This window comes from Setaria italica, chromosome VII (assembly GCF_000263155.2).
Source record: "Setaria italica strain Yugu1 chromosome VII, Setaria_italica_v2.0, whole genome shotgun sequence".
In the NCBI taxonomy this organism is placed as follows: domain Eukaryota; kingdom Viridiplantae; phylum Streptophyta; class Magnoliopsida; order Poales; family Poaceae; genus Setaria; species Setaria italica.
Genome location: NC_028456.1, coordinates 25936364 through 25955849, shown reverse-complemented (window position 1 = coordinate 25955849; position 19486 = coordinate 25936364). Strand labels below are relative to the sequence as shown.

General features: G+C 49.2%; 2 protein-coding genes across 2 annotated transcripts; both read left to right on the top strand.

The window, feature by feature from the left end:
• On the top strand, positions 1-5482 carry LOC101770896 (NAC domain-containing protein 7). The gene is made up of 5 exons (XM_004976310.4): positions 1-426; positions 522-646; positions 3737-3946; positions 4110-4381; positions 4506-5482. Exons 3-5 carry the CDS (start codon positions 3787-3789, stop codon positions 5106-5108), a joined length of 1035 nt encoding a protein of 344 aa, XP_004976367.1. The 5' UTR covers positions 1-426; positions 522-646; positions 3737-3786; the 3' UTR covers positions 5109-5482.
• A 9472-nt stretch (positions 5483-14954) lies between these two features.
• On the top strand, positions 14955-17520 carry LOC101770225 (protein YABBY 5). Its single transcript, XM_004976308.3, has 7 exons — positions 14955-15396; positions 15497-15676; positions 15771-15969; positions 16554-16602; positions 16719-16794; positions 16910-16984; positions 17123-17520. Exons 1-7 carry the CDS (start codon positions 15268-15270, stop codon positions 17207-17209), a joined length of 795 nt encoding a protein of 264 aa, XP_004976365.1. The 5' UTR covers positions 14955-15267; the 3' UTR covers positions 17210-17520.
• The last annotated feature ends 1966 nt before the right edge of the window (positions 17521-19486 follow it).

Sequence of the window (19486 nt, the reverse complement as noted above, 5' to 3'; positions counted from 1 at the left end):
CTTGCTAGCGCACCACTACATAAGCTAGCTTCGCTCACGGCAGCGGCCGGAACCAGTCTTGGCGCCGGAGGAGGCGAGGTGATCGCTGAGAGGCCGGCCGGCACAGACAACAGACAGCGCGGGGGGCGGCGGTCGCTGTCGTCGACGGGTGAGGCGAGGTGGCGGTTACGGCGAAGAAGGCCAATAGAAAAACGCGGGGGGAGCGAGAGATCGGGGGAGATCTCCGCGTCGCTGTCCGCCCGTGCTGCTCCTGGATTGCACACTGAGCCTTGGCCTGCAATCCATCCGCGCTTTCCGGCGCCACCCACCACCGGCCACCGCCATATATACCCGCGCCGCGGCCTTATCCCGCCTCTCGATCTATCCATCGATCCATCATCGGCTGACGAAAGCGAGGGGGGCGCCGGGCCGGGGCTTCCCAGCAAGGTAGCCTCCAATCCTCCATTTCCTTCTCCTCTCGATGATCTCTCGCGCTGTTGCTCATTTGCTGAACTGCTGATGCATGATATGTGCGCGCACAGTTGTTTCTTCGTCTTCGTCGGCGAGGTAAAGGGAGCGGCGAAACGTTGGCCCCGGTGCTCCAGTACACTTGCAGACGACTGAGGCCTAGCTTTGGCATTGGGCACAAAAAACAAGCTACCTCCAGGTAATTAACCAGCTAGGCGCTAGTTCACATCTCTAGGTTCCGAGATAGTCCCAGCTAAGTACTCCAGTCTATTGATCGTATCTGAAAGACAAGCCAATAGTAGGGATCCGCAAGGACATACTAGACAGTTGTCTATTCTTTGAGAAAATAACAGAAGTCAAATTATGTTTGGGGATTGTTTACTGCAGTCTTTACAATATCTCCTTTTGGTTTAATGGGGAAAAATGCCCTAATATGGTTCAAGGCCCTTAGGGTGCCTTTATCAGTAATATATGATGTGTTTCCCTCGGGGTTTGAATTAGTTTTTGACAGCAACGTTGAATTGAACTGTGTTTTGCAATTTTTCCTCGTTAGCAAAATGAGCCTTGAAAATTTTCTTTTACCATGTTATCATTTGATCGGGTTTCTAAGTGGGTGTTCTGACTGTTCGATCTATTAATTTAGCATTTGTGAATCCAACGTAAAGTTTCACGTGGGCAGAAATCTAGCTTCATTGACACAAAAGAAACATAAACAAAAGCAAGATATTGGATTTCGTATGGGTAATCGTATGATGAAAGTATAAGCCTGCTTCTGCCTATAGTGCCACGTACAATGATTCTCACCTTTTTCCTATACAAACATTTTTTTTTGTTTGTTCACAGCTAAATAAAGAATTATATATTTAAGAGCTTTGGTCGATCAATCTAAGGTTTGACTGCTAGAGCAAACAAAATTATCTAGATTGGTATCCTTTTGTCTCATATGCTTGACGTTTCCAGCTAAAATTCTTAAACTCTGACTAATAACTTTTTCAAATATATAGTTTGGAAATATAAAAACCATATGCATAGATTTGTTTCCAAAGTATCTTTATAATCTCATAAATTTATTAGATTATATAAATATGTACAAATGGAAAATAGTGACGAATATTACACTCTGAAGGCCACAAATTTTATGTTCTTTTGACCGGAGGGAGTACCATCAAACTTTAGGGGAGAAGTGCATTGATGAATATAATGTAAATGTTGTGTGTCACGTTCTGGTTTTGGCCATATTTTTTCCAAGTAATTAGCCTATGCTCTCAATCCCTGTTTAGCCATTGCCACTGCGTGTGAGATCTTTATCTTGTACGCATACTGGCACTGCTGCTACAGAGATCTTTGTCTCGCATCCTAGTGTTTAGGCATGACAGAGGATCCAAGGCTTTCATGAATTAAGGTGTGTTCTGCTCGAGGAGATTAGTGACCGCTAAGAGAAGACATTTAAAATAAGTAGTCCGCATTGCGACAAAAAGACTGCGCGATTGCGCGTAAAGTAGTCAATGAGACTTTTCTGCCTTTTTGGCAAGGAGAGCGCGTGTTGCCGCGCATAGGATTTGTGTCTCCTTATGGTGTAGCCACTGTGAGCCTCCAGCACTCAGTGCACCAAACCCGTGGCCGCAGCCTTCGAAATTCGATGTACCAAGCCTGTTGGTGGAGCTTACGAAACTCAGTGCACAAAACCCGTGGCTATAGCCTCCGTAATTCGGTATACCAAACCTATGGTTGTCGGTTAACATGCCCCAGGAATAATTGGCAAAGTATAGCTTTGGAGGGTAATTTCCGTCAAGAGGCGTACACAAAAAAGTACTCGGCGCGTTGTCCTACATGCGGAAAAACAAGCCGGAAAAATTATATAGAATAATTAAAAAAGTTATTTAGCTTGATTCGTAGACGATTGTCGATGAAGCCGTGACGGCTGTCTATGAAGCCATGATGATTGTTGATGAAGTTAGTCGGAGTCGATTCCAACTAGTTGTCGATGGTGTGACGTCCGTCCTCAACTATTTTCTAGTCGAGACGAGTAGTCGAGGTAGCCGTCGGTGAGTCGCTGCAGCTGGTGTTGACGATTGTTGGCGTTACCGCGCGATCGAAGATCTCCTCTGGTAAATCTTAGTGTGTAGGTAGCAATTTGCTTCTAATTTAACTTCCAGCGGGGAACAGCGTTGACCGCGTTGATTGTTTCTTGATTTTAATACTTAGCTTTGATGCCTTCGGAATCTCTTCACCGCGTCGAACTTGGCAACTGGAGGCAATTCACTGAGATTGCATCGTCAGCTCCTTGCACATCGTTCAATTCAACTCGGAGAAGGCAGCAACGAACGCACAATAGCTGGTACTTATGCGGAATTGCTCCGCACGCAGTGCGATTTTTTTTTTCGAACAATGACCACCACGGTGAATTGCTGGTGATGGGGTAGATTTATCTGCTTCGATCTCCAACTCGACGACTCCGCTTTGTAACATAATAGAATCAGGCTTGGAATTGACGCAGGAACTCGTCGAGCTGTTGATTGGTTGAAACAGAACAACCTCACCGCTCGAATAGATTGATCTTGATGAGTAGGTCCTTCAAGCTCGTCTGATGATCTCGACGATTACCCCTACCTGGTGCGCCAGATGTCGATGTTTTATACCTGGCAACCTACCGAGGGTTACCTTGAGGTATTAGATTGGTTGGTGGGGAATCGTCGTACCTGGAACTCGAAGATAAAAGCGAGGACACAAGACAAAGATTTATACAGGTTCGGGTCGTTAGAGTAGCGTAATACCCTAGGTCCTATTTTTGGTGTTATATATTGCGCCTTGCGCTTGGGTGTTGTTTGGTATTGAAGATTTGGTCCTCTGTTGTGGTTCTGCCGATCTAGGTACCCCTACCTTCCTTTATATACTTCAGAGGGTGAGATTACTAGTCGGTTACAAGGTAGGAGTCCTATTAGACTTATAAGGTATGAGTTCTAGTAGGATTACAGGGAATCCTAGTATAGGGTATGAGTTCTAGTAGAATTACAGAGAATCCTATTAGGAGTCCATCTTCTTTCTTCTTGCGGGTACTGAAGATCTATCCCCAACAGTAGAGAACTGATGGTCATGTTTTGCTAATTGCATCGGAAAATTGTTCCTTGTCCTAACATTCATATATTCTTGAACAGGATTGAGTCTCGTCATGCATGTATTCTTATCACTGAGTTAATATTATGTTCTCTGGATTAGTATAAAAGTAGCCAAAATACTAGCTGATAAACAAAATTGTGTCTAGACGATAACTTTTTTAACCACGGTGCAGTGAGGTTTGGTCAACATCCGGCAGAATATAACTTGGACCGGAAGAAGAAGATGGACGCCTTCACCCATGTTCCTCCAGGTTTTCGTTTTCACCCTACTGATGAGGAACTCGTTGACTACTACCTTAGGAAAAAGGTAGCACTGAAGAAGATAGACTTGGATGTTATAAAAGATGTGGATCTGTACAAAATTGAACCTTGGGATCTACAAGGTAATCACAGCTCCACTGATGCTACAAGCTTGCAAACATTGAAATCTACACTTGAAACATGAGTATAAATGATACGCTTCTTATGAACTCACTCATGCATCTGAAACTCCTCAATGGATGTAGTAAGCTCTAACCCAACTTTCTATACATGATTTTGAACCAGAAAAATGCAAGATTGGAAACGAAGAGCAGAACGAGTGGTACTTCTTCAGTCATAAGGACAAGAAATACCCTACGGGCACTCGCACCAACAGGGCAACGACGGCCGGTTTCTGGAAGGCCACCGGAAGGGACAAGCCGATCTACGTGAAGAACTGCCTCGTAGGGATGAGGAAGACACTGGTTTTCTACAAGGGCCGGGCGCCCAATGGACAGAAATCAGACTGGATCATGCACGAGTATCGCTTGGAGACCCACGAAACAGGAATCCCACATGTAAGCTTCACAGTCCCAGGAACTGATGCTCATCTCCACATGTATGCCTGACGCATGTCAGCATCCTACGCGTTCGTTGTTCTTCAGCACGTGCCTAACAAAAGGTTATATGCATGTCATTCAGGAGGAAGGCTGGGTGGTCTGCAGGGTGTTCAGGAAGAGGCTCGCCACTGTCCAGAGAATGGCAGGGGACTCGCCTTACTGGTTCAACGACCACGCCGGGTTCATGGCGCCGGAGCTGGGCTCGCCGAGGCAGGTGGCGCATCACCAGCAGAGCGCTGTGATGTACCACAGGGCCCAGAGCAGCTACCCTTGCAAGGTGGAGCTGGACTACCACCACCTCCTTCCCCAGGAGCACTTCCTGCAGCAGCTTCCTCAGCTGGAGAGCCCCAACAAGCTCCCTGACCTCATCGGCCATGTAGCCACTACTCTCCAACCATGCAGCCTTACGCCGGAGCATGGCGCCGCCCCTCGCTACACGGTGGAGGAGCTCCATGCCGAGCCGGTCTATCTGACGGGTGGGGATGCGTCAGGCACAGATTGGAGGGCTCTCGACAAGTTCGTGGCGTCTCAGCTCAGCCACGGTGACACTGACACCACCCCGAAGGAATCCAGTTACTCCAATCCGGTGCAGGTGTTTCAGCAGGCTGAGGAGAAGGAAGAAGAGGCCCTGGACTACGTGTCAACGTCAGCCTCCTGCGGAGGGGATAACGACCTGTGGAAATAACAGTGTCAATGGTATATACACACTAAATCACTGATGCATTGCATTGTACAAGCCAATAACGTTGTGGTGTGATTGATGTAACGTAGTGTATAACTAGCCAACCAATTCATGTGTCACGGTAAAGAAAAGTACCGTACATAATAATGTGTAACCGATCGACGAAGTTACACTTCTATGCATAAGTTGGCATAAGGTCTGATGTTGATACGGTTAGCAACTGACCTGGCAATTTGTGAAGATTTATAGTTAAAGTGCCAAAAGACAATGCCTATTTGTATTGTCCATGTATACAGGTGTAGCTATTGTCATTCTTCATTTTACCATCTTGTGTGTGTCTTTTGTTTAAGGAAATAAAAAGAACTCCGTCCCTCTCACATTATAGGTTGATATGACTTTTCTAGATACATAACTTCTGTTATGCTCCTAGATATACGCTATGTTCAAATACATAGCTTTTCTACGCTATGTTTATAAATGTAATAAAAATTAAAAAAAATTAAAACGACCTATAATTTGGGATAGAGAAGGTATCTCTCAATAAATTTTGATTCTGAGGGACGCTACGACATGTGCGACAGTAGTAAATATTAATTAAGTAAATAAATTAGAAACACACTTCCTATACTTCGACACAATAGAGTGGTACGCAAGTATACGCCACAACCTGTGAAGAACTAATAGCAATGTTAGGGTTTTAGGATCGATGGTGTTAGGATGGGGATCGGAGGTTCTATGCATGCTAAGCTTAAGAGGGAGACATTTAGAAGATAGGCCGATGGTGAAGGATGCGGCAAAGTTGAAGTTCCGGGACGGACGATCAGAGGGGAGGGTGGGACTCTCCGAGAACAAGGTCTATATCCCGATTACCACCTAAACACACTTCGCTCCTAATTGCTAAGATGACACAAGTCAACTTGTGACAAACTCACCCTAGGAACGATTAGAAAGGCTCAAAGCGACGCGGAAGCTTAAAAGAGCTGCTCACAAATTAACATCAGGCTCAAAAGAAAAAGATCGGAAGCAAAGCTTCAAAACTGATACTAAAACTATCTCCAGCTACTGAACTGAATGCATGTCAAAAGGCTACCTGAGCTGCTACTCGAGATTCTATGGAAACAGAAAAGCTACAGGTGCAGCAATGCAAGGCAGAGATCGAGCTTGACAGGAAAAGTGCAGCTGAGTAATTAAACAGGCAACGATTAATACTTGCAAGCTCTGGAACTCAAACCAGAAAGATGCTCAAGCACACAAGCTAGCTGGCCGACTGAACAAAACAAAAACTGTCACAGGATCACCATTTCACACTAAACAAGCTCACACAGCATGAATTGTTCAACGAAAAGGTAGAGCCTAAATTGCCTTGCAATGATTACTTACTGTAGCATGACAATGACATTGCTTTTGAGAAATTCTGATCGGCAAAACAAAAGAGCATTAACTAGGGGGGCAAGTGCTAAACTTCAGGTCACGTGAAATGGTCGGATGCTAATTAGAAAGACTAAACATGAGCTAATTATAAAACTAATTGCACATATGAAGTCTAATTTGCGACATGAATCTATTAAGACTAATTAATCCATCATTACCAAATGGTTACGGTAGCACCACATTGTCAAATTATGGACTAATTAGGCTTAATAGATTCATCTTGCGAATTAGACTCCATCTGTACAATTAGTTTTGTAATTAGACTATGTTTAATACTTATAATTAGTATCAAATATTCGATGTGACAAGTGCTAAAGTTTAGTAGGGGTATCAAACACCCCTAATTAGTTTAGGGCTTGGACTCTGTAGCATGAAAGCAACCTTTCAAGGTACTACCTGCTGCTTGAGCTGCTTACCTGCGTGACCTGCAAAACCAAAAGATGCAGTACCTGCACTTGCCGCTGGAATTCAGATGGCAACTAGTTCCTTCTCTGTTTACCTGCACAGGCTGTCGACTGCCTGAAGGCCAAGCTGCAGCTGCAGAGGAGGTGTTTTGTTCCTCGAAAATTAGTCTGTGTCGCATCGAATAATCAGAGGTTAATTAGGAGGATTAAATATGAGTTGATTATAAAACTAATTGCACAAATAGAGACTAAACGGCGAGATGAATCTATTAAGCCTAATTAATCCATCATTAGCAAATATTTACTGTAGTAGCACATGGTCAAATCATGAACTAATTAGGCTTAATAGATTCGTCTCACCGTTTAGCCTCCATCTGTGTAATATGTTTTTAAATGCTCTACATATTTCTAATTAGTATCTAAATATTCGATGTGATAGATGCTAAAAATAAGTATCTTGGAACCAAACGGTTCCAAAGACGAACGGCACAGACAGAGAAGAAAATGCACAGCTGAGGCTGCTACTGTACAAGAAAATGGGAGACCCAAAGCCGCAGCCTGCACTGAAGAACACACAATCGAGTCGCGCAAGAAGCTGCTGCAGAAAACTGAAAGCTTGCTGCTGCGAACACAAGCTGTGGTCACCACTGAACAAGTCAAGCTGCAGGCCGCCTAGGATCACAGAAATCGAACAACGGCCAGGCGATGCACTCGACGCTCAGCCAACAGTCGGACCAGATGCATATGGTCACACCTCGATGTGCTAACGGGTGACCCTCTGGTGCACGACACAGCAAACAGAGCAGAACTGGAGCTCGAGCTTTACACCAAATTCACCAAAAACCAATTAAATCAGGACCGATTCACACAGGATTTTGGACCGCGATCTCCTCACATCATGAGTGATCCAAGAACAAGATCTCTAAAAGATCAAGAATTCACAATCGATTTTGCAATTTTCGGAAAACCCTAGGGAAAGAACAAGTTGGGGGAAAACCCGAAATCGAAGGTGCTCACAAGAGGATTAGATCAATTTATGACACACACCAAAACCCATCAAGAAATCTGACATAAATCGCAGCAAGTCGCAAGAACGAAAAAACACCAAAAAATCACCCGGAAAAGATAAAACACTCGGGACGAAGAAGTGGAGCAACTGTGCATGAGATTGAGACTTGTATTACTTCACCATGTTCAGTTACAAGCCACTCTTAAGCATAATCAAAGTTAAGATGGTAAAAAAATCAAATAAAAAAATCCTCCCATGCATCTCTCCCCCTCTCTCTCACCTAAAGGCTTTCACAAACAAATGAGAAGTCCCACTCCTCGTGTGTGTGTGTATATATATAGACACACATATATATGCGTCTGGCAAATGTCCAAAATACTCTTACATGAAGCTACAACCCAAATACCCCATAGGGGTAAAATTGTCCAACTTTTTGTCGGTACATCGAACGGACCTGGCGCCTTCACGACTTCGCTTCGCCTCGACGCAAGCTTCACGATGGTGCCATGTGTCCTCCGACTCGACGCCGTCCGACCGCACCGGACTCGTCCCCGGTTTTGAGGCCAAACCGGTCAAACTCTCTCGCACACCCCGCCAGGCATGACTCACCCCCGGTTTTGAGGCCAAACCGGTCAAACCCTCTTGCACACCCCGCAGGCGTGACTCACTCGCGGTTTTGAGGTCAAACCAGTCAAACCCTCTTGCACGCCTCGCAAGGCGTGACTCACCGATGTCGACGTGTGTCCAGCCTCCGCCAAACCTTCGACGCCTTCAGGTCTTTTGCTCCCGTTCCCAGGCCGCCTACTTGATTTTCCTCCGTCCCGCTTGACTCGACCGATGCCGTCTCCATCCCATCCGTGTACTCTTGCTCTTCCGTGCACCATGTGGATCGCCCATGACTCCGCCCGGACTCCTCGATTCCCTCGATCTAAGCCTACTCGTGTCCACCCTTCACAGCCCTAGTACATCGGTATGAACCTTTCGCTTGACCTTCACCTCATGCCGTCGACCGCCATGTCGCATCCATCACCTGCACATCACAAGCCAAGAGACACAACACACAAGATATGTTTTACACAAACACCACAACAAAACACACACACCTCCGGTTAGTCGTTAGCATAATCAAGCACATATGGAATATGGACTCAACCGGTAAAGTCTCAAATCATCCAATCAATCACTCATCATAAATAGATCAAGGCACATATCAACTTGATCTCTAGGCATGCTAAGCTTAAGAGGGAGACATTTAGTAAGCCAACGGTGAATGATGCGGCAAAGGAGTGAAAATGGCTGGATTAGTTAGTGCGGCTGCAGATTATTGTGGTAGAGACGGGTGGGGTGGGGGTGAGTGATTGTGTTGCTTGACACGAGTAACACAAAAGAAGGGGCGAGGTAGAAGATGACATGTCCACCGTTGAATAGGAACATATAGCCGATTGCAAAGTTGCTCATTTTAAGATAATTGACAAATAGCATCTCTCAATTAGAAAATACTGAAATGCCAAGTATTTTGACATGGAAGGATGAAGTTAAAACTCGCACGATTGCGCCAAACTTTGGTTGCACAAAACCATTTGTCAGTGTCGTGTAGGAGAATGACATATGAGTAAATCACTTTCTAGGTATGAGAACGACAATGCCATATATGACTCATCGGAGGACGATCGACAAATGCGCCGACGCAGAGAGATCTGATTTATGAGGCCCGCGCGCGCCGGACGGCAGGCGCCCTCAGCCTAGCTGCCTATGCGTGACATGACGCGCTGCTCATCTCGCGCCGCCCGGCGCCAGCAGTCTCGAAGCAACGCCAACGCCGCGGCGTGTGGGACTGGGAAGCGGCCTGATGTAGTCGGCTAGTCGCCATGTTGTATCTCGGCATGGTTCATCAATCATCAGGTCCGCCTCCGGCGGCGAGTGGGGAGTCCGCGTGACGGCGTGAGGAGCGAGGACACCACGACGACGACGACGGGTGGAGTAAAAGGAGCGTCATATGATTTATTTGGGCCTCGATACGCGTTGGGCCAAGATTACGCTAGGCTTCGAGCTTGTATCGGCCCAGTGAGTCAACATGGATTTATTTCTCTCCTATCTTTGTGATCGGCTGATCGCGTCATGTACATATAGCGCCTTCACATCGAACGAGGAGGAGCTTTTTCTTTCCTCTTCTATTTTTTTCCTGACACCTGTGCATTCGTTTTGCTGTTCCTGCCACAACGGTTTGACCTTTGCTTCTGCCAAAGTACTCCCTCCATCTATGGAAAAAAAGCAATTCTAAGATTTGAAATTTGTCCAAGAAAAGAATACAACTATAGCATATGCCAGCTAGCTAATAAGCTACTAGCTATGCACGTTGCAACTCTCAATGAAGCAGAGTACTCTTCAGACCTTCTGTTAGACTCTGTTCGCTGCTAGCCTGCAACCTCCTGTAAAGGCCACTATTTATTTACAGTTACACCTAGCTTAGGCTATCCGCACCGCGGTGCACTATCCCTACCTCAACTGCAAATTTGCCGGTCCCTCTCCCGCACCGCGGTATGCTATCCCACCCCCTATCCTACCGATTGCTACAGGGCACCGGCAAATCCAGATACGGACGAGGCGAATGGTATCGCTCTCTCGCACCATCCTGGAGAAAGCAGGGAGGGAGGGAAGGAGGAGGCCGTGGGCGGCGCCGGGGAGGAAGCCGCGGCCACCGGCGGGAGGAGGCCGCGGGCTCCGAAGCCGACGAGCTCGCCATCCGCCACGTGCTCACCAGCGCACGGCCATCGAGGAGGAGTTGGTGATCGGGGCAGGAGAGGAGCAAGAGATGGCGGCCGGGAGGAGGCCGTCGCTGGGGAGGAGGAGGCCGCGGGTGGCTGCCGAGGGCCACCACAGCGCCGACGGGCTCCTCGTGCCCTCACCGCATCGGATCTGGAGAGAGAGGGAGGCGGCGGGAAGGAGAGGGGGTGGGGTCGAGGCCGGAGGTGGCGCCCGTCGTCATCGTCGAGGTTGAGGTGCGGGGAGAGAGGAGGTCACCGTCTGCCGACGGGAAGAGGCAGCGGCAGGGAGGGAGGAGGCCACTGGCGAGAGGAGGCAGTGGCGGGGAAGGAGGAGGCCGCCGGCCGCTGGCGGGAGGAGGCAGCGGTGGGGAGGGAGAAGGCCGCCGGCCACCAGCAGGAGGAGGCAGCGGGGTGGTGGTTGGTTTGCAGGTGGAGATAGAGGATGGCGCGGTGCAGTATTTTTTATTTGGAGATGGAGCCAGAACCTCCTGTCATGTGGGCCATATGGGCTATGGAGATGAAGATAGAGGTTCGACGGTGCGGATAGGCCGCTGGCCACCGGCAGGAGGAGGCAGCGGGGTGGTGGTTGGTTTGCAGGTGGAGATAGAGGGTGGCGCGGTGCAGTATTTTTTATTTGGAGATGGAGCCGGAGCCTCCTGTCATGTGGGCCATGTGGGCTATGGAGACGAAGATAGAGGTTCGACGGTTCGACGGTGCGGATAGCCTTAGCATCTGCAACTCGTTCACAATCCTTGCCTCTAGGATTTGAGAACTATGCATTAGGCTTACTCCCTTCAATTTTTTTACAAGGTGTATTTTGTTTTGTTGAATAAGACTTTGACAAAAAGCTAATCTATCACTATTTCACACAAAATGTATTTTTAATACGAATCTAATGTCATCAACTTTTGGAATACTAGTACAATAATTATTAGTCAAAGGCTTGTCCTAATGAAATAAAATAAAAAAACTTATAATTTCAAACAACTCGAGTATTTGACTAGCTCAATTAGGTGTAGAAACATGCACATAATGTATTTCAATATTGTTGCTACACCACGCCATTCTATTATTTAATCCCACAAAGCAATTAAATGTATGGAAATGCAAGAAGGAAAAAAGCACATGAAGAATAACCTAAGTTGACTTTGGTGAGTGCAGGTAGCGTAGAACCTAGACAAGGCAAAGTTGCGGTTAGCCTGCTGCGATAAACTGCGTAAACTGTCAAACACGCAGCAGGTAGCCTTTGTAGCCCGTCCATGGAGGTCGGTAGGCCTCGATGGATGCGGCTACGTACTCGTACGGTTTCTTGCGAAGCGTGAAAAAAGAACTCGTAGCATGGTATGCAGAATGTACACGCTTTTACACGACAGGGAATTCCTGCCTACTCTCCCCGTCCCAAAATAAACGCACACTCCCAGGAGGCTCCGGCAGTAAACTAGCTACTACCCTGTCTGCATCAAGCATGCATGCATCCTGTGGACACTGGATCTACTGTAGTAGCTACCTAGTAGCTTGCAGCCATGCAGCATGCAGCTAGCGTCTCCGGCAGATTGCAGGATTCTCCCCAAAAAACGTGTCGAGCAGACTGAATGCGGAAAGGAAAACGTGACGCGAGCTCCGCCTGAGGGTATCTTTGTGGAATGCATGCAGGCACCAGCCGGCCGGGCTGGGCTGTCCACAGTTCCCACAAGCAGATGAGACCGATATATATTCCGGCACGGCCAGCATGGGACCCGACACCGGAGCTTAAGCAGTTAATAAGCTGGCCTAGAGCGAGCGAGGGGGCCATGCAACGCGCTGCGCATTTCGCTGCCGCGCCCGGCGCCCCCCAGCATCCAGCATCCAGCAAGCGACGAAAGTGTACTGGCCGGCCTCGGCCTGGCCGGACCGGTCCCGGCCGGCGACTGATCGCCCTAGCTACCCCTCTGCCGCGCCTAACCTGCTTTTGTCTCCATTTAAGTCGTTTTCCCCGGGCACCAATTGCGGCACGGCTCCTAACTAGTTACGGGGACCATTCCGTCTCGCCCCAGCCCCCCAACCCGACAGGCCTGTATTCTTTTTCTTTTTTTTGAAGCGTAACCCGAAGGCCTGTATAGCTGATCGCGGCCACAGGGCACGCCGCGGCGCGCCTTGTCATCGACGCAGGCTACGGGTAGGCGTACGTGCACGCAGCTCGCTCGCTGCACGTCCAGGTCCAGGCATGCAAGGGCACGGGCGGATTGCATTTCTGTATTGCTCGCGCGCGTTGGGGGAATCAATTCTGGCGCAGACCGCCCGCCGTCTAGCCCTGCCGGCTGCCGATGATCCTGCTTTGGCATGCTGCAGTCGCCTGCCCGGCCGGCTGGCCGGCTGACGCCTCTCTCAGTCTCAGCCTTGGCAGACGGCGAGTAGATAGCAACAAAGTTTTGAGGTATAGTACTGGCTTACCTAGCGCGGGACCGAAATCGGAAGGGACCTCGCGTGGCGTCAACGGTGGCAAGTCGCCGGTAGCAACCTTCCATCCTCAATAAAAATATCGATCGTTTCTAAACCTAGGACTAATTTTGTGGTCCGTGCAAACTCCTTCAATCCCGATTGGTGACACCAACAGAGATTAAAGCCTCTCTGAGCTTTAGTCTCGGTTGGTAACACCAACTGGGACTAAAGAGTCCCCCACGGGTAAATTTAAAAGGATAGCATCCCCTACTCTAGATGTGCCGTGTAGGTGAGATGGTAACGAAGCTATGCGCAAGGTAAGAGGTTGCGGGTTAGAATCCTACCCACCGCGCACGCGCATATTTCGCATGAAAAATCACATGGGGGAGCCTCCCGGGAATTTAGAATATTTTTTAGCGCAAAAACCCTTTAGTCTCGTTGGTATTACCAACCGGGACTAAATGTTTGCCGAGACTAAAGATGGGGACCTTTAGTCCCGAATAATTAGTCCCGATTGGATTTTCGAGATCTAAGCGTCTCTCCAACCGGGACTAACTGCGCACGCGCATATTTCGCGTGAAAAATCGCGTGACTTGCGATGTGCGCGTGGGGAGCCTCCCAGGAATTTAGAATATTTTTAGCGCGAAAAACTGTTTAGTCTCGTTGGTATTACCAACCGAGACTAAAGATGGGGATCTTTAGTTCCGAATAATTAGTCCCGTTTGGATTTTTGAGACCTACGCGTCTCTCCAATCTGGACTAACCGTGCACACGCATACTTCGCGTGACTTGCGACACGCACGTGGGGGAGTCTCCCAGGAATTTAGAATATTTTTTAGCGAAAACCCTTTAGTCCCGTTGGTACTACCAACTGGGACTAAAGGTTTGTGTTTAGTCCTGGATGAAAGATCCCGAACTAAAGATGAGGAACTTTAGTTTCAAATAATTAGTTCCGGTTGGATTTTCGAGACCTATGCGTCTCTCCAACCGGAACTGATGTTCAATTTTCTACAGTGTCCGTTCTCTGATAGGGCCGCTTCTTTGTGAAGGCGCACGAAACAGTGCACACCTAGCATCATGAACACCTGGATTGGAACTAACATGTCCGAGCTAGATTGTCCATGGGTAGTGCTCGATGGCGATTGGCGACAGCGTGCATAGCCAGAACCCAGAAAAGATTTTACGCAACGCAACACGCAGCGATGTGGGCAGTTAATCGGTGACCGAAGACGGTACTGTGGCACACTGTAACCCCCGGCGCACCGAACGTGTCGAAAGTTTGCGACCACACCGGCGGACAGGACCAGACCAGAGATACCAGACGGGACGACCACGTCATGCAGGCCGATCACTAGTTGGGCGCGGGCGCGGGGCGGGCCGGCCCGGTGGCCCACTGACTCTGCCGTCCACCACCGATCCCCACCACTCATTCCGGCCCTGCCCGCTTTTCAGACAAACAGTCGCTAGCGGCTACTGCTGCCGCTACTGTTCCCACAGCCTTGCAGAGAGACCAGACCAGCCAGAGAGAGAGAGAGAGGACGCCCCCTCGGCTTTGCTGCCCGGCCCTGCTCTGGGCTCGACGCCTTTCCCATTTTGCCCTTGGCCTGCGCCCATTCACGCACCCATCCGAAGCAAACCAGCCTCGCGCCCGTTGTCTCCCTCTGCCTGCCTCTCTCGGCTCGGGCATCATTCATCAATCAAACCGGGGGCAGCAAGCAACAGGCAACAACAACAGATCCGAGGCTTTCTCGAATCGGGCAGGTCCGTCAATCAAATCCGCCAGGTGACGAGCCGCTCTCACGTACCACCCGTCAAATCCAGCGCCGATCGTTGATCAGCTCGTCACATCGAGATACCGCACCCACATCCAGCCCCAGGGGGGGACCGAGCCGCCCGGCACGCCCCTATATAACCCTCCCTCCTCCCATCCCCGCTCTCCCGTGCTCATCCATCCATCCACTCTCGCCAAGGCAGGGCCTCCTTCTCCTCGCTGTGCTGCCCCGCAGTTGCAGAACACTTGCCTCGCTCTCCAGCGCGCGCCCGCCCAAGCACCGGAGAGCTCGCGCGGCAGGCACACCCGCCGGCCGGAGGGGGGGCTACGACTGTTCTGTGCAAGCACGGCAAAGCTTGGCGCGATGATGTCGTCGGTGCCGGAGGCGGCGTTCGCCATGGACCAGCACCTCGCGCCGCCGCAGTTGCAGACGGCGGCGGAGCAGGAGCAGCTCTGCTACGTGCACTGCAAGTGCTGCGACACCATCCTCGCGGTACGACGTACACGCACATGCCGGATTCAGGCATGGTTTTCCGACCGTTTCCGCCGCGACGAGAAAACTAACCCCTAGCCCGTACTGCTGCTGCATGCAGGTGGGCGTGCCGTGCAGCAGCCTCTTCAAGACGGTCACCGTGCGGTGCGGCCACTGCGCCAACCTGCTCTCCGTCAACCTCCGCGGCCTCCTGCTGCCGACGGCGGCGGCCAACAACCAGCTCCCCTTCGGCGGCCAGCAGCAGGCTCTCCTCTCTCCGACCTCCCCGCACGGCCTACTTGTATGTACTACTACATATATACTGTAACTTCGAATTCGCAGATGTTTTGGATCTGCACCCGTCTACAAACAAACCAATAACAATCTTCCTGCAGGATGAGATGATGCCGTTCCAACAAGCGCCGAGCCTGACGAGTGCTGAACCGGCGAGCGCTTGCGTGAGCACCATCACCAGCATCAACAACAGCTGCGGCGGCCGCAACAACGCGTCGGCCATGTCCATGGCGCCGCCGCCGCTGAAGCCTGCACCGCAGGAGCCGCAGCTGCCCAAAAGCGCGGCGTCCGGGAACAGAAGTGAGTGCCTCGTCGGTTCTCCCATTTTCCTCTTCATAGTTTTAGTGCACTAGCAATAGAGAAACGATCGAGTTAGTCGAGAGAGGAGAGCTCCACAGGCTGAGGGCTGCACATAGTTGACAGTTCTTGTGAGCACGCCTGCAAGCATGTAGCTTGATTCCTCTTGTCTCTCGAGACTTTGAGCAGTCTTTTTTTAGCCCACTATTTTTCTTCATAGAGGATTATATTTGAGAGGTCAAGAGCGAGATGAATAGTTTGCACGTCAGCCAAATAGTGCCTTCTGTATGTGTGATTCTTTTCACAGTACGTTCACGGTAGGCTCTTCCCAATCCCAGAGTTCAAAATTATTATAATATGCACAGTGCGAAAAAAAATAGACCAGAAATAAAGTGTTGAAATATGCAAGTGCTAAACACAGGAGATCCAACAGTGATCTTTAGGGATCGATAACAACATACGTACAGAACGTTGGCCAGTTTGCCCACATGTTATCTGACACTATTTGATGTAGTTTTCTCAGTCTTTGCAAAATAGGTTTGTTCATCATCTGTTCTACTGTTGACTCGTGTGCGCGTTTTCTGCAGCTGCAGAGAAGCGGCAAAGAGTTCCTTCGGCATACAACCGATTCATCAAGTGAGTTTATTAATCGTTAATTTCAGGAACAAGTTAAGTTTCCCCCTTTAGCATCATGCATATATATTTGATGAGCTTGCCACTCATGCGTTGTATGTTGGCCTTGTAATGCATAGAGATGAGATCCAGCGCATCAAGGCCAGCAACCCGGACATCACTCACAGGGAGGCTTTCAGCGCGGCTGCCAAGAACGTAACTCACTCCTCTCTTTTTCTCAAGCGCAACCGATCTTCTCATAGTCCAGATTTAATTTGCAGTGTATGTAGACTTGGTATTGACTGTTCGATTCTTCCTGTCTATGCATCAGTGGGCCCATTTCCCACACATCCATTTCGGTCTCATGCCGGATCAGGGCCTCAAGAAGGCCTCTATGCAAAATCACGTAAGATCTTAACGAAGACCTACCAAACCCTAATCATACACTGCTACTGTGTAGAGTAATCTGAACTCTAAGCCAACGCACTTATGCTGCCTGATGAGCAACACTTTTTTTTTTAATTTCTCTTCCTGTGCTTTGTAGGAGGGAGGTGAATGCATGCTTTTCAAGGATGGCCTCTACGCCGCCGCCGCCGCCGCAGCATCTAGCATGGGCATTGCTCCCTTCTGATCTTCACGGACCGGGATGATCGACAGAGTTCTGCCTTTGTGCATCTAGCAATAGGGCACAGCTTAGTGTTTCTGCCTCGTTCCCTCGATATCTTGTTGCTAGCTAGTTTAGCTTTAATGTTTCCTCCGGAGGATCTGAAACGTATCTCTCAGTAACCGCATGTCGGTATCTATGCGTACTCTTCTTCTTCTAGTTCTGCTTCCGTTCCGTTTTTTCAGTTTTTCTGTAACCTGGACTCCTGGAGAGGTTGACATGTGCGTATGCTGCCTCTTATATAATATGGACATAATTCTAGCTGGATCTTTGGCTGAGCCTCTTTGACTTTAGCTTTTCCTAGTGTTCACCTCCAATCCTTCGGTCACAGAAACATATACAATTTTATTCTGCAAAAAATACAAGTAGGAAAGCTTCAAAAGGCAGTATAATAATGGCTGTAAATATCTTTCTGGAATACTAAAATAAAAACATGGAAAAGTCATAAATAAGTATTTTCAGGATTTTTTAATAATATTACAATTTATTAATTGGTCCTCGTAAATAGACTACTAAAGACGAAGTTGCTAAAAATTGTGTTTCTAGACCTTAGTTCACAATTTCGGCAGTATATAGAACATGTAGTATTTATTTATGCATAGCAAAGTGACTTTCTATAGATATGGTGAGGGCACAGTACCTCGAGGGCCATACCTACAGGGCAAAAGGTGACATAATAAGTCGAGGGTGGCGCTAAGAAACAATACGGACGAACTTGCACAATACACGATCATGCTTTAGTGTGTATAGAAAGTAAGTCTAAATTTTGTTAAGGAAGTTAAGTGGACAGAATGGATTGGTGAGAGGAGCAAAATGGACTTTTACCAATGTAAAATACATCCACCAGTTCGTTGCCAACCCTTGTGGCTACTTCTTTTTGCATCATTAGACATAATTTTGCAGCTTGCTCAAGCTCATCTACGTTTGGGATCAGCTTGGGAGGAACCAACATGTGGCCTATATATTTTTCACCCATATATATCGGTCATTATGTGCTTTTGCAGCAATAAAATATCAACAAAAACAGTGGTTGTGTAATAGAGAACAAGGGCAACGGTCAATCATGGCAAAAAACCGTCTATATCTTTATTGCCTGCCTACTTACAAAGGTACACGTAGCTAGATCGAGCTCGACTTCAAAGCCGGACATATATTTGGTTGGTGTCCAACTTTCATTCTACTCTTGAAGATTGCTAGAAAACATGTGACGAACATAGTAGCGGCTCATAGCAAATCATGTAAAAAATGTGGCACGAATGTGCTGGGTGCACCCGGACATAGAAAAAATTCATAATCTCTTCTCATCTCTAAATTTTTACCATGTTAAATTAAACGCCCACATATACTATAAAGGTGCCGCACCCACGAACGAGCCTGGTGTGATAAGCAAACACAACAAGCCGCTAATTTAGAACGCATATCCAGCGTCCCCAAAGCCATATCCATCTTCTTGGCGAACCGCCGTGACGAGTCCCTTTCCCCGGAAAAGTACGTGCCTATACCCCCCCACGACGACAAGAAGACAGTGCTCCACACAAACATACAACGGCGCCACGCGGGTGCAGTGCGGGCGCGGGTGCGCGGCGTAGGAGCAAAGCAAAGCAAGCAAAGCGTCTCGTTGCGCGTGCACGGCAGGCGCGCGGCCGGAGAGGAGGCGGCCAGCCTCTCTACAGCGTGCCGCCTAGATCCGGCGCTAGCTGACGATCAGAACTGAGGCAGCAGGCAGGGGGGCAGGCAGCAGGCGCAGAGCACTGGCAGGCTGCGCGCGGCTGCCACTGCCAAAGCCTGTGCGCGGCGCAGGCGGCAGGCCGGAGGAGTCAGTCAAGGGCGCCGGCCGGCCGTCCGGCCGTCCGCGTGAGGTAACAGTTTGGGGAGACGAGCACAACCAGGCCAGAGGCCAGGCCACTGCTAGGCCCGGGGCGGTTTCGCTCCCGCTGCTGTTAGCCCGGGCACAGCTAGCGGCTGCTGCGCTGCACGCGGTGCGCTGCCTCTGGCGCAAGCGCAATTATGGAGGGAGCCAGGAAGGAGGCTAGCGAGCGATGTGATGGAACCCTTTGCGCACCAGCATCTACAGGCTACAGCTACAGGGATATAACGGTGCGACCATCTGCGTATGTCCAGAGCTAAGCTTGCCTTAGCTGCACTGTTGCGACCTAACCCTAGCCTCTTCCCCCCGGGCCTGCACTCTTTCCCCCTCTGTCGCGTGCTGTTGCTCTCATCTGTCCACTCGCCACCCGCCGGCCC